The sequence below is a fragment of the Equus caballus genome, chromosome 2 (genome assembly GCF_041296265.1).
Source record: "Equus caballus isolate H_3958 breed thoroughbred chromosome 2, TB-T2T, whole genome shotgun sequence".
Classification (NCBI taxonomy): domain Eukaryota; kingdom Metazoa; phylum Chordata; class Mammalia; order Perissodactyla; family Equidae; genus Equus; species Equus caballus.
The window spans coordinates 18596562-18609975 of NC_091685.1; the positions used below are offsets into that span (position 1 = coordinate 18596562).

Here is a 13414-nt window from a genome sequence, read left to right on the forward strand (position 1 = left end):
TGCAGGATCTGAACCTGCAAATCCTGGGCCGCTGAAGCAGAGCACATGAACTTAACCACTACGCCACCAGGCTGGCCCCTCTAATTGTATTTTCTGAAGTTCAAACACCTATTTCTATTTGTCTGGCAGTGAGTTACTGGTAGGCCAAAAGTGAGAAAATATTCAATTTATTTGTGGTTCACTACAGTCTAATTTTTAGAGCAAATAATGTTGCTCATATATTTTAAAACTGTAAAGGATTACAGTCAGACTTTCTTACATAAAAGTTACATTGCTCCCTTAAAGCTTATGTAAAAACAGCCTAAATACTAGAATTATCTGTTTTCAGGCAATTAAAAGCATGCAGTTTTCCCACAAACATTTAGTGATTACCAGCCATGTTATACTAGACTCAATAAAAACAATTAAGATATCCATATCTCTATCAAGAGTACTCAGCAATCCTGCAAAGCAGGCTAGGAGAGCTGCTTGGATATTTATCGTAAGACTCTGCTTCCTTGAACTGTGAACACATGGATATGGGAAACTCACTAGGAAACCAAGGCTTAGACTGTGGCTCTCTTTCCATAAGAGAATGCACATAAGTTACAACTAGGGAGGAAACCAATGCATGAGGTGCTTTGTTTTTCTATCTCACGCTATGTTATAGCAATCTTTCACCCTTGTTTCTTTGTAATACCCTGTCAGTGAATGGGTAAATTCTGCCATTCACTCACCCAATGATATCTTTGTATAAAAGGGTATGAAAGAAGAAGGCACGCCAACTCTTGCAAGATAAAGAGAAATGAGATTGTATACAAGGAGCCCGACCATAGATGAACCTCTGTCTCCTCTTAAGGCTGAGGAAAAGGGAGAAGATGGAACAGCAGGGGACACCTCTAGTTCTGCTCTACCTTGAAAAGAATTTAAGGAGAGGGGTATCTATAGCAGAAGGCAGACAAACCAGTGTAAGTAACATCTGATATTATCTTAAGTACAACAACAAAAAAGAACAATGCTTGGGAGAAAAACCATCTGGCTCATATGTATCTGAGTCTTTACCCTTCTCTCACTGATTTATAAACAGAATCAATTAATTTGGGGCTTAACAAGAAGAAAAGCATCTCTCTGGATCAGGGATTGGCAATCTACAGCCCCAGACCCAAATTTGCCTACCATCTGTTTTTGTAAATAAAGTTTCATTGTATCACATCCACAATCACTCATTTACATATTGTCTATGGCTGCTTTCATGTTTCAATGGCAGAGCTGAGTGGTTGCCACAGAAATGGGCCATTTGCCATATGACCTGTAAGGCCTAAAGTATTTACTTTCCGGCCCTTTACAGAAAGTTTGCCCACCTATGCTCTAGATCATTGATCAAAAATTTTCCTGAGGGGCCAGCCCTGTGGCCAAGTTCCTGTGCTCCACTTCGGTGGCCTGGGGTTTCACTGGTTCGGATCCTGGGTGCGGGCATGGCACTGCTCATCAGGCCATGCTGAGGCAGCATCCCACATGCCACAACTAGAAGGACCCACAACTAAAATACACAACTATGTACTGGCGGGCTTTGGGTAGAAGAAGGAAAAATAAAAAGTAAAATCTTAAAAAAAGGAAAAATTTTCCTGAAATAGGTGTGTGTACATAGGATTAGATCTTGGGCAAAACAGAAACAAAGGACGGATACTAGATGCTCAGTTACAAAGAGGAGATGAAGTTGCTAATCAGAGGCCATTCTGTAGACTCTCTCTCAGAGACAGCGAAAAGGAGAAATAATCATAATCACTGAAGCTCCAGGGGTACGGAAACCAAAAAAATAAACATAGCTGACTTTATTACTGAAATGGAGAATCAGACTTTCTAAGAAAGGTAAGTACAGATACTGGTTTGCCTAGCAGAAGAATAAAATTGATACATCTTAAAGGACAAATAAAACATGTTTGAGAATGGGTGCAGAGTTTACCTCATACTGTTGCAGACAGTGACTCAGGCTCTCAGCATCTATTTCACTGTTATATTCCTTGCTGTTCAGAATAAGGTTGGTATTGCCAACCCAGGCTCTCAGATCTTGAAGTTTGCCTTCTAGCTGTTCGTGCTGAGTTAACACTTTAGTCTAAGAAATAAATGGCAAATTAGATTACAAAAATCTCCAAGCCTGCCCTGACTTTGTGAACCTTTGGGACAAGAAGCTACCTTTTTTACTTCCACAGCACTCTGGAGGTGGAGGAGTCTGGAACTCCAGGTGTCAGTCACTGAGCTGAGGGACTTTTGAAGATTCTTGGCATCTTTCTCTAGTGCCTTCAACAGTTGAGCAGGGACTTCTTGAGGCTGGCTGACAATAATCTGATTCACACACTCCAATTCCTGACTTACCAAGGTGGACAGATCTTTTAGCTCCTTGTCTAAAATCTGAGGGGATAAAGTGGAGTTACCTCCAAAATCAAGACTAGAATCTTGCTGTCTAGGAATCAGCTGTGAACACATTTTTCTCTCACCTTAGGCCTATACAGGCTTTAGGGCCTATAAAATGGTTTCATACACATTCAATTAGTTTATTTGGTTCTCACAAGTACTAATTCTTGAGGTAAGCAGAGTAGATACTATTATTCTGGATTTATAAAAGAGATGCCTCAGAACTTAAAAATGTCAAGTTTTTTTGTTCGAGGTCACCCAGCTGGTAAGCAATAGAGCCAGGACTTGGACTCAGGTTGACTTGGTACAGTGCTCCTTCCACGACAACTTGCTCCCTTTCCAAGAGTGTCATTATGCCTTATATAAGGTTATACAGACTAAGCCAATTGAAAGGATGACTCTTTCACTCCAAATTCCAAGGGGGCAGGACCAAGGAACTAAAAACACCCTAAGCCAGCCTTCCCATTCATCTATTCTACAATATTCTGTTTCTCAGCATAGAAGCCAGAAATAAGCCATGGAAAAGCTTGGTAGTTCTTCTGGGCATCATCTTCACTGCCCCTTCAGCCACCCTACCCAAGGCCATACTCTGGCCATTGAGAGAACTGGTAAACCTGTTTCAGTAATTTCAGTTCATCTCCTTTAGCTGGTGTCCTACCTCTTTCCTTGACTGCATTACCAAGCTTCTGGAAAGAATGATCTATATTAATTGTCCCCACCTTCCAAGCTTCTGTTTATTCTTACTGCAACCTAGTTTACATCCCAACACTCCACTAAAACTATTCCTTATCAAGGTCATCAATGACTATCAGGTGCTAAATCACCCTTTTAGTCCTCATTGTACTCAGTCCCACTCCAGTATTTAATGTTGCTGACTACTCTTCTCTTGAGTCTCTTCTGCTTTGGTTTCTGCGAGACCAGTATTTCCTGTGTTCTTCAGAGATCTCCAGTTGCACTTTTTCAGTCTATTTTTTGTCCTTTAAATGGTGGTGTTTTTGAACACGTTTTTCTTCCTGAATAGTCTCTATTTCCTCCAAGCTGGTAGGCCTGGAGGAAGTCTCTGGAAACTTACCTTAGCCTGACATAGCAGATCCCGTAGCTCTGCCAAGTCTAGCTCCAGAGGCTGAATCTGTTTGGTCCTCATTTCAATGTCTCGTAATAGAGACAGATAGGATACCAGTTTCTCATCATGTTCTAGACAGAGTCGTCGGTTAAATACATTCTGTGGAGCCGAAAAGAAAACTCACTCAGATCTCACATTCTCCTTTAAGTCTGCTTTGTAAAGCAGGCTGGGTCTTACTGATAGACAAGTAGAAATTTTTACTACACATAGGGTGGGATGAAATAAAACATGTTATTTTGTCTATGTTGTATCAAATCAATAGACAAAAGAATGATTTTATTAACTTCCTCAAGGAGAAGAAGCTCACAATTATCAATCTATAAGCATAATTTCAATAAAACTTCCAAAAGCTACTCTGACTTCACATAGCATCACCCCAGTATTTCAAATTAGCTCCAATGTTTTACTTTCTAACTTGAAACCCCTGCAAATATCAGAAAGACGTTCAGTCATTGCCTAATTTCCCAACAACTATGTTACAAACAGATGATGATAAACTAAGTTATACCTAAAGAACCATCTCGTGCCCTGAAATATATGTATGCATCCAATAATACATAACTAAACTCAGTATCCAGTCAAGAGTTTTAGCATTAAACTAGCTATATCTAAAACTATACACTTACATGCCACTGGGAAACTTACTTTAGTTGCTCTGCAGGGCTCCAGGTTTACACCTTCACTTCCCTTTTCCCTGGGTGCAGTCACAAAGGGAGTCTGTTCACTACCAGGGGTTTCTCTGAGCTCTTCCTGTGGCGTCTTCTCATCCATCTTCACTGTAGGGTGTATGAGAGGCACTGTCTTTTCTTCACTGGTCTGTGGAAGAGCGGGAATGATGGTGGCATCCTGTTGCCCTGTATTCTCTTTTTGAGACCCATCTTTGAACACTTTCTCTGGAAGAAGAGACACCAAGACTCTGGGAACTCCCTGAGTCACTATGCCTTTAAAGGACCCTGCTTCTGCACCTGTAATGATAGGGTTTGACATTTCTGGAAATTTCTCTCCAGTTATTTCCTGAGTTGTTACTATTTTAGATTCGAGAATTCCACAAAGTTCACTATCATTTTTGCTGTCCTGATGATGAAGGTCCTTTCTGTCTGAGAATTCCACAAAATGCACTTCTTTGGGGTCTACTCCAGAAACTGTAGTTTCTTCCAATTTAAAGAATCTTCTTGAATTAAAAGGTACTTCTTGGTACATCTTTTCTTTGTACTCATCAGATGAGCAACTCAGATCTTTGGTTTCCTCAGTCTTAAAGGTAACACAGGAATCTTGATAATAGTTGGTCTCCTGCCTAGTGGTTCCTTGGAAAGATTTGTCTGTTTTGGAAATTTGAGATATGTCTGTAACTTGGGCTTTTCCAACTGATTCCTGGTAGTGCAATCCTTCAGGTCTTGGGGTCATAGAAGATAATGGCTCACTCTGGGTCCCACCAGTAATGTCTTGAGATAAATTTTCTTCTGCTTTTAAAGTCAAGCTGAGGCTCAAATTTTTGACTTTTTCACTGACTTGATTAGAACTGAAGAATGTTAAAGCATCTTGATTTCTTACAGAAATTCCTTGGGGTATCATTTGGGAAGAAGAGTCTTCAGCTTTACAAATAAGAGAAAATCCCAGTTCTCTATCAGCTTCTTTCCCTTTTTCACTTACAGTTACTTCTGTGGGTTGACTCTTTATATTGGAATCATGGTCCTCTCTAATGGCAGTTTCCTGATTCAACTTTTCTTCTGAATGAACTGCTGGTTTGTATGTTCTGACACTTTCTTCAACAATCATCTCCCTCTTCTCTCTCTTACTTTTCTCCCTGGTATTCATTAGTTTCTGCATAAACTGCTCACTCAGAAATTTGCCTGAAGTTACACAATTTGATTCTTGTACTTCTGAAATAATTTCTTCTTGGTTTTCCTTTATTTCTTTAGAATCCAGACCTGATGTAGACTGTTTCACATGAGAAATAATTTCTACTTGTGCCACTATTTTTTCCTGCTCTTCATTTGTATTTTTTTCCATGTTATTGCTAGCCACCTCTTTGAGATTAAAATCACTATCTTCTGAGTGAGGGTGTGTCACTGAAACTTGGCCCAATGATTTACCCTTACGATCACTAGGAATTATGAAACTGACAGATTCTTCAGCATTTGGAGAAGCTCTCCTCTTATCTTGATCCTTGCACTCCAATTCTGATAACGAAATTTCCCTGCTCATTTTTGCCTGCTCCCCATCAGAAACCCTTATTTTAACCTTTTCTTGTGCAGACTGACTTTGAATTTTAAACAATTTCTCACTTTCACCTTTACCACAACTCATTCCAGCAGTCTGAGTACAAGCAATTAACATTTCCTTTCTGAGAAATTCCCTCTTTAATTCACATGCTTCAATTCCATCTTGCTTTTCAGTCTGAGCCCAATGATCACTGGACTCTAAAGTATCTATTTGGATCATAGTTGCTAGTTCAGGGCTGATAAATCCTTGCTCAATTGCTTCCTTTAAAGTCACTCTCTGATCATTAAATATGTCAACAATTCCTCCATTTAACACCTGATGAGATGCAATAATTCTGACCATATTTTCATCCACTAATTTCTGTTCCAAAGCTGATGCCAATGTCAGTCTTTTTCCTGTGGCAGGATCTATGATTCCCCCAGTATTTGCCTGAGCTTCCAGAACCTTCAGTGTATATGCAAACTCTACTTTCCCAAGCTGAGTTGCTTGAGACAATGTAAGTACTTTGTCACTTACTCCATCTTTAATGTCTGAGAAGGGAATTACTTCTAGATATCTCTGTCCAGAATCAATATCAATCTTACATTTCTTTATTAATTCTGAATAGGGAACAATTCTGTAATTCTCAGGATCCACAATCCCATGCATCATTCCCGAAGACAATATTGCTTTATTAGTTAACAGTCCTTCTTTTTTAGCTTCTGCCAAGGTCAATCTCTGGCTAGAAATGAGATCTACAAAGCTTCCAGTCAAGGCCTGAATTTCTTGGATTTCTCTTTTCAAGTCTGGGGTAACAAGATCTAAATTTATGGCTTCAAGGAGGGAAATAGTTTCCTTTGTTTCAGGATGAAAAAACTGATGGAGGCTTAAGCTCTCAACTTTTTTGAGTTGCTTGGCTAAATCTTCATCAATGATACCATGTTTAAAGGCATTATCAACAGAAAGTCTCATCCCAGATATATGGTGAATGATACCTCCATCCACTACCTGCTTAGTCAACAACCGAACAGCCTCTTCTCTCTCCAAAAGTCCTCTGTCAATAGACTCCACAATTGTTAAAGGGGCTTTGCTATCAGGGTCCATAATTCCAGTTGTTTCCATTTGTAAGCTAATTAATCTCTCCATAACTGTTTTTTCAGCATCTCTGCCTTTGGAAGCTTTCTCCAGATTTATAAGTTCTGTCTGGTCAGCACTATCTACCAAGCCAAGATTTGAGGCCAAAGTTACAGAAACTTTTTTACCTCGCTTCAGGTCAACGATTCCACCAGTCACCACCTGCCCCTCTAAAATTCTGGTGGCTGTCTGTGTGTCAAGAAGTCCAACTGCAACTGCTTCCTTCACAGAGCAGAGTGTGTGGGTTCGGGGGTCTAAAACACCACTTATAGCTTTGTCTGCCATAAGGACATTATGTAATAATTTCTCATCCATCAGACCTTCATCAATGACTTCTTCAGTTGTCAAAGACTCACATGTCTGAGAGTCAAAGAAGCCCCGAAACATGTTCAGCTTTCCCATAAGTTTCACAGCAGTGTGACTGGGCACAATGCCTCGGGCTACTGCTTCATTTAGTAAGAGCTTTTGACCTGTCTGTTCATGAAAGATACCGCCATCTAGCAACTGTGCAGATAATATATTTAAGGTAGCTTCTTCAAGCAGTTCTGAAGGATGACTGCTTGACAGGGAAGTTTCACAACCATCATCTTCCTCATTTGTCTTTTCTAACATCATCATACTACCACCTGCAATGTTCTGTCCTTTTGGACTTTGTTTATGGTCATCCCTAGATGTTTTATGTAAAGCTTCCTTTTTGTCCAGAGAATGAATATCCATATCATTTTCAGGCTTTAGTTCTGATTCTAAAGCTAGAGTTTTCTCTACCTGAAATTGTGACTTTTCGCTTTGTGGTTTCAGGAGAGGTCTTCCAGTTTCACCTGGAATATATTTTGTTTCAAGTGTGTTTGCTTCTTCTTTCTGACACATTAAGGAAGCCTTTCTGATAGTCTGCCATTCTTCCTTTGGTGTTTCAATAGAGAAAGGATTTTTGTCCACCACCAAGGTCACATCTTCTGTTTCCTCAGGAGGTACCGTAAAGAGAGATCCTCTGCTGACATTTTCTCTAGAAGACATTTCTGTTTGGTCTTCTTTTTTGGTAGCTAACAACTGCCTTTTTAACTCTGATTTGACTTTATTTATGACCTTCAAAGTATTAACATTTGGAATTCCCACTTTTTGTTGCCCTACAAACAGGTCCTTTTTGGGGTTCTCTATGAAGGAAACTTCTGTTTCTACAATGGTCTTTTTGCTTTCTGATTCAGTGCAATTTGCCTGATCAGGATACGCTTTGCTCTGGGAAGAAAAGTGGAACTTACGTGGCCTCACAGTCAGCCCATCAGAGGAGGTTCCTGTGATTTTCACACTTACTGATTCTTGTAATTCCTCAGGAGTTTCTAGACTCTGACGCCCAATTCCCAAGACTTCCGGAGGATCTGCCTGACGTTCACCTCTTGCTCTTAGTGTCTCTATGAGCGCACTGTCTAACAGGAGCAGCCTCTCTCCATTCCGCACATCAATGTAGCTGTGAGTCATCAACTGAAACAACAGCTTCTCGCTGTGGCTCGCTCTGCCCTCAGTTGGGCCTTTGCTGCACAGTAGACCTGCTGCTCCAGGACTAATGTTCAATTTGCTTCGTTCTGAAGAGTCTGCTAATTGTATGTGGGGCATCACATCAGGTATGCAAATCGATTTTAAGTTATTGGCAAGATCTTTGTCCAACATACCATTTTCTATTGCTTTTTTCCAGGTCCAAATCTCTCTGGTTGCTGGTAGAAACAGGGCTTTAATATGCTGTCGGCCACTAAGGATTTTATGAGCTAGTTCAGTAGACACAATACCTTGTTCCAGGGCATCTGTAATTGGGAGGATCTCTCCAGATTCAGGCCACAGCAACCCCATGACTGACCAAAGGGACTCCAGAATCACAAGGGCAATCTTAGCAGCTACTAGATCATTGCTCACTGATTCATCTATTGTCAGCCTACGCCCAGTGACAGTGTCTATGATACCACCTGTCTGAAGCTGCCTTATGAGAATAGCACAGGCCATATCTTGGTCAATTAAATTATGTCTTACAGCTTCTTCGACTGTAAGTCTGTGTCCTGTTCTTGGATCTACTATGCCACCAGCAAAAAGCTGAGCTTCCAGCAGCCGGACAGTGACCTGCCGATCTATTAGTCCTTCCTGAACTGCACGGAAAATGCTAACCTTCCGGCCTGATTTCAAGCTCACCATTCCCCCTGCCAATTGCTTGACAGGCAGCAATTTCAACCCTGATTCCTCGTGGACAATACATCTCTGCATCAGATCCAGTAAACCAATTTTCTCAGCTGTATTGGGGTCTATCAAATTCTTGGACGATCTCAGGTGAGACTCTAACTCTGAGTAAAGCCATGCAGAAATGAGGCCCTGGTGAAAAGCCTCTTCTAGGTTAACATAGTTCTTACTGGGAGGCAGACTGAAACCTCCAGTTGCCAGGTGAGCTTCTAAGATTCTCAGTCCAACTCTCTCACTGATGACTTTCTTTTCAATTGCTTCCACCACAGAAAGAGGGCCTTCGCTCTCAGTAAGCTTGCTTATTAAAGACAGGGCATCCTGTAGCTCCCGGAGCTGCTGGTACATCTGGGGATTAATAAGGTTTCTGGCTAGGCCCTCCTCCAAAGAGAGCTTTTCACTGGTCTCAGGGGCAATGAGGCCAGACATGATAACCTGGGATTCCAGGAGCACAAGGCCTGTGTCTTGGTCAATGAGGCCCTTTTGCATGGCTCTGAAGATGGGAAATATCTCCACTGTGCCTAGGTCAATCACCCCAGCAACTGCTCTGCAACCCTAAAAGAAAAAATGAAAAAGAAAACTAAATCAGAGAAGCACAACTGTTGAAAGAACTATGTATATCAAATGCTGATCACAAGAAAAACTCAGCCTGGGATGAGCCCCACCGCATGGGGAACATTCTGAAGCCTGGCAGTGTTAATGCTAAAGAATTTTTCTAAACTGCAGAATGTTTAACATGGCCAGAAGTTCACAGCTTACTTGAGGGATGGTAGCCTTAAGCATATCTGAGTGACAAGCTCTACGAAGTAGCAAGCAGCGAACATGAAAGGACAGCTATTTCTAAGACAAAATCACCACAAAGTTCTTACAGACACATACCACTTCCCTCAAAATGAGAATTCAACCCCATACAACAACTTCTCAGTGTCACAACCCATGCAGAAGACTCTTGAAGTAGCACTTCCCTGCTGATGAATTCAGCAGGACCAGTCCACAGGATCAGAAGAGAGAGTTAAGCAGCCCGACAGTCAAACAACAGTTGTGCATCTCAGTAAATGGCCCTGTGTATATTACTCAAGCAGCTGGTTAGCAATTGGGGCAGTCATACTCTCAGTGGCCAGTGCTAGCATCTCCAAAGCAATGACTCTGAGCTAAATTACTTCTAGGAATTGGAAGTAGCAAGTCAAGGAAGGAGCAGACTGGGGACCCTTGCCTCTGGAGCCACTGCTAACTTTTATTCTGTACTACCCAGGCTAGAACGGGTAGTACAGCCATCATGATTACAGCTACCACTTGTTGGGCACTTAACAGATTTATTGAGCACTTAAAATATTTATTGAGCACTGATATTTAATCCTCACAACAATCTTATGAAAGGAATTATTTTAATCTTTAGTTTGCAGATAAGAAAATGAGGCACAGAAAGGTTAGGTAACTTGTCCAAGGTCACAAAACTAGTGGAGTTCCAGAATCAAACCAAGACTTGACTCTAAATCTTGTGCTAGTATACTGCCTCCCCAGTTAGATCCAGGAGAGCATGAAGGATAAGTACAGTAGAGTTGAATCTTACACAGGAGTTAGGTCCTAGGGTCAGTGAATAAGGCAAACCTTATATGGTGTCAAAATTACTCTTGCAAAAAGGCGTAAAAACAGCTCCTAAAGAATGCCTATTTTGAAGCCTTTTATCACAGAATGATGGTATTCAGAAATTAAATCATTCAAGTGTTCTACCATTTAGAACACTTCCTCACTTTTATTACTCTCCAACTTTCTAGCTCTTCTTGTTCATGTTCATTATCTTCACCTTCTATAGATGGTTTTATCTACCTTTCTTTGGTACTACTTTCTCATCCTCAGTTAACTCTTTAACTTATCCATGGAGGATCTTGTTGAAGCAACTGCCAATCACTTCCCTGCCTTGTAAATAATGTATTTCATTTCTGTCTCAGAGAGAAGTAAGCTCCATAAAAGTAGGTACTTTGCCCATTCGTTGTGTAGGAACAGTACCAGCAATTAAATAAACATTTGGTGAATAAATGAATAAACTGATAAATGGTAGGAAATCCTTAAAATCATTAACCTATTTCCCCTCAGATTTTAAAAACATGCACTGAGCATTTCAAGCCTGATTAGTTGCACACTATAAGAGATTCAGAATAGATAGCAAATGAGGGAGCAGAGTTGGTTCACATCTCCACCTCACTGTATTTGTTCAAATAGTGGACTGACAGAATTCTCCACACTCCTCAAAATATTATGTGTTATTCTCCATCCCCCCTGGTTTTCTGACCCAGAATGTAGAGTTAAACTCGTATGAGGTAAATGTATGTCATGTGACTCTACAAGGTATGTATTCTACACAGATTGAAGCAAAAATTGCACTGGCATATGACTCTTTAAGATACATAAAAAAGTCCTTTTACAAAATCCACATAAAGACTATTCAGAAGCAGACACTATGACAAAGAAAAAGACTCTTTTGAGAACTTCTAATTTCTTTGATGAGATCCATGAAGTCTCAGAAACACTGATATTGAAAAAAAGGCCTGGAGTCTAGCCAAAGAGAAAAGACTACACACTGTTCCTTCCAACACCCTTGTAAGTGGACGATAGGCAGGAAGCACTGAGCTGGGAAATAATCCAGAGAAATCCATTTCAGTCCCACCAAACATGGGCATTCTGACCTAAACAAGCAGAAAAAGACAGAGGGAGAGGAGGAAAGAAAACATAAAAGGCTTCTACTTACCAGAGTTGCAGAGTACGCCTTGGGCAGATAAGAGAGAGAGCCTTATGGAGCAGCTCAGCCGTATCGCACACACAGTGTAAGCTTGGTGTTAGCGTCCAGCATGCGACTGTTTGTTTTTTGCAAAAAAGAACCCCAAACAGGTCGTCCTCTTTTCCCTTTGTGCATTTGTGCTTAAACTCCAAAGGGTTAGTGAAACTTGTAAGCAAGGATGTCAGTTAATCAGAACAATACTTCACATGAAACACACGAACGGTAACAGGGGACACATCATGCTCAATGTAGTGGTGCTCAGCAGCTTGTCTCTCTTTTTTTCTCCCCTTTTTTTAACATTTCAAAATGAGAACTGGATGTTCTCAGCAAGCAATTGTTAAAACTTTTCACATATTCCCTTATATGGTGAAGCAACAGCCATTAGAAGTGGGCTACTTACACAGAGAATGCTAAACCAGCACATTCTTTTTGGAAATCTACTCTCAAATAAATCATAGCTGGTTCTGTTTTGTGCTCTTTACAACTCTATAGCTCCTGCTACACAAATTCCATATCCAAGGATCAGAGTCAAAATACATTTTGTCTGAATATCATTTTGAGTATCATCTAAACCAAATTTGATTACCACACAAACTTAAATTTTGGCCTGCCCCACATAAGTTGGCCACTGCTTCACAACATAGGAAATAAGCAGGCAAACACACATAAATATCCCAGAGACACATGTATATAATATGGTAAGTTTACATATACACACAAGTATCCAGGAAGAACTTAGGAGAACCAGCAGGAACTTAACAACTTTCATCTTGTCCAGGAAATGAATATCAGTGGGAACTGGTAAAGATGTCACATGATGGGATGACTATGTGTAAGGGGAACCAGCGTCTCAGTCAGCGCAGCTAATCCACCAGTTTGCTTTGGAAATGAACATTTCTCATTTACTTAGCAGATATTAAGAAACAGTATGGGTGAAGAGGTTCACGACCTCTTCTTCCCAAAACTCAGAACTCTTAGCTATCAACTTTTGAGTGACAATGCACGAAGAGTAATCTTATTGCCCTGTGATCAGATATAATATAGAATTTATGTTCTCCTTGACTGTGATCTGTCACAAAATGGCAGACAACAAAACGGTGAACCCAGTCTGAAGGGTTAACTTTCAGTGGCTTTTAGTGTTTTTGACTGACCAACACATCGTGGAACCCCCAGTAAAGAAACACAAGACAAATGGCTGCTACGGTGAGGTTAAAAATTAAGTCACATTGGTCACGGAAAGCTAGTGATCATGACTCTCAGTCAGCAAAGCTCCTTCATACCATTCAAAAGGTACCTTTCTCAACATTTGGAGAGAAAAACGAAAAGTACCTTCTGTTCTGTCTGCTGGGCCAACTGGCTCTGAAGTTGCTGAAGCTGGTTTGCTGAACCATCACAAAGGTCATGGTAAGCCTTATTCAGGGCATTCAGTTGCTCAGCTATCTGTTCCTTCTCTTTTTCTGAGAGCCTGAAGGATGAAGCATTAAAGCTCTTTTAGAGAAAAATCTTTCTCCAAACTCTCCTCTATTGCTTCAAAATCTTGACTTCTCCACCTTGGATAGTATTCTTTGTCACTG

At 40.7% G+C, this 13414-nt stretch overlaps 1 protein-coding gene across 47 annotated transcripts in view; it reads right to left on the minus strand.

Annotated features, from left to right (window-relative positions):
* MACF1 (microtubule actin crosslinking factor 1) overlaps positions 1-13414 on the minus strand; it is a 323887-nt gene that overhangs the window by 115035 nt on the left and 195438 nt on the right. For 43 of the 47 annotated variants that reach the window (XR_011436445.1, XR_011436446.1, XR_011436443.1 and 40 more), the window contains 5 exons: positions 13170-13305; positions 4160-9619; positions 3464-3613; positions 2173-2388; positions 1943-2092 (listed from right to left, as the gene is read on the minus strand). Coding sequence is in view for 43 of the 47 variants with exons in the window: in XM_070260384.1 (XP_070116485.1) it covers positions 1943-2092; positions 2173-2388; positions 3464-3613; positions 4160-9619; positions 13170-13305 (6112 nt within the window). In the remaining 4 variants the exon portion in view is untranslated. The remainder of the gene's footprint in view (positions 1-1942; positions 2093-2172; positions 2389-3463; positions 3614-4159; positions 9620-13169; positions 13306-13414) is intronic. The other 4 variants (XM_070260378.1, XM_070260376.1, XM_070260398.1 and 1 more) reach the window with 2 other exon arrangements.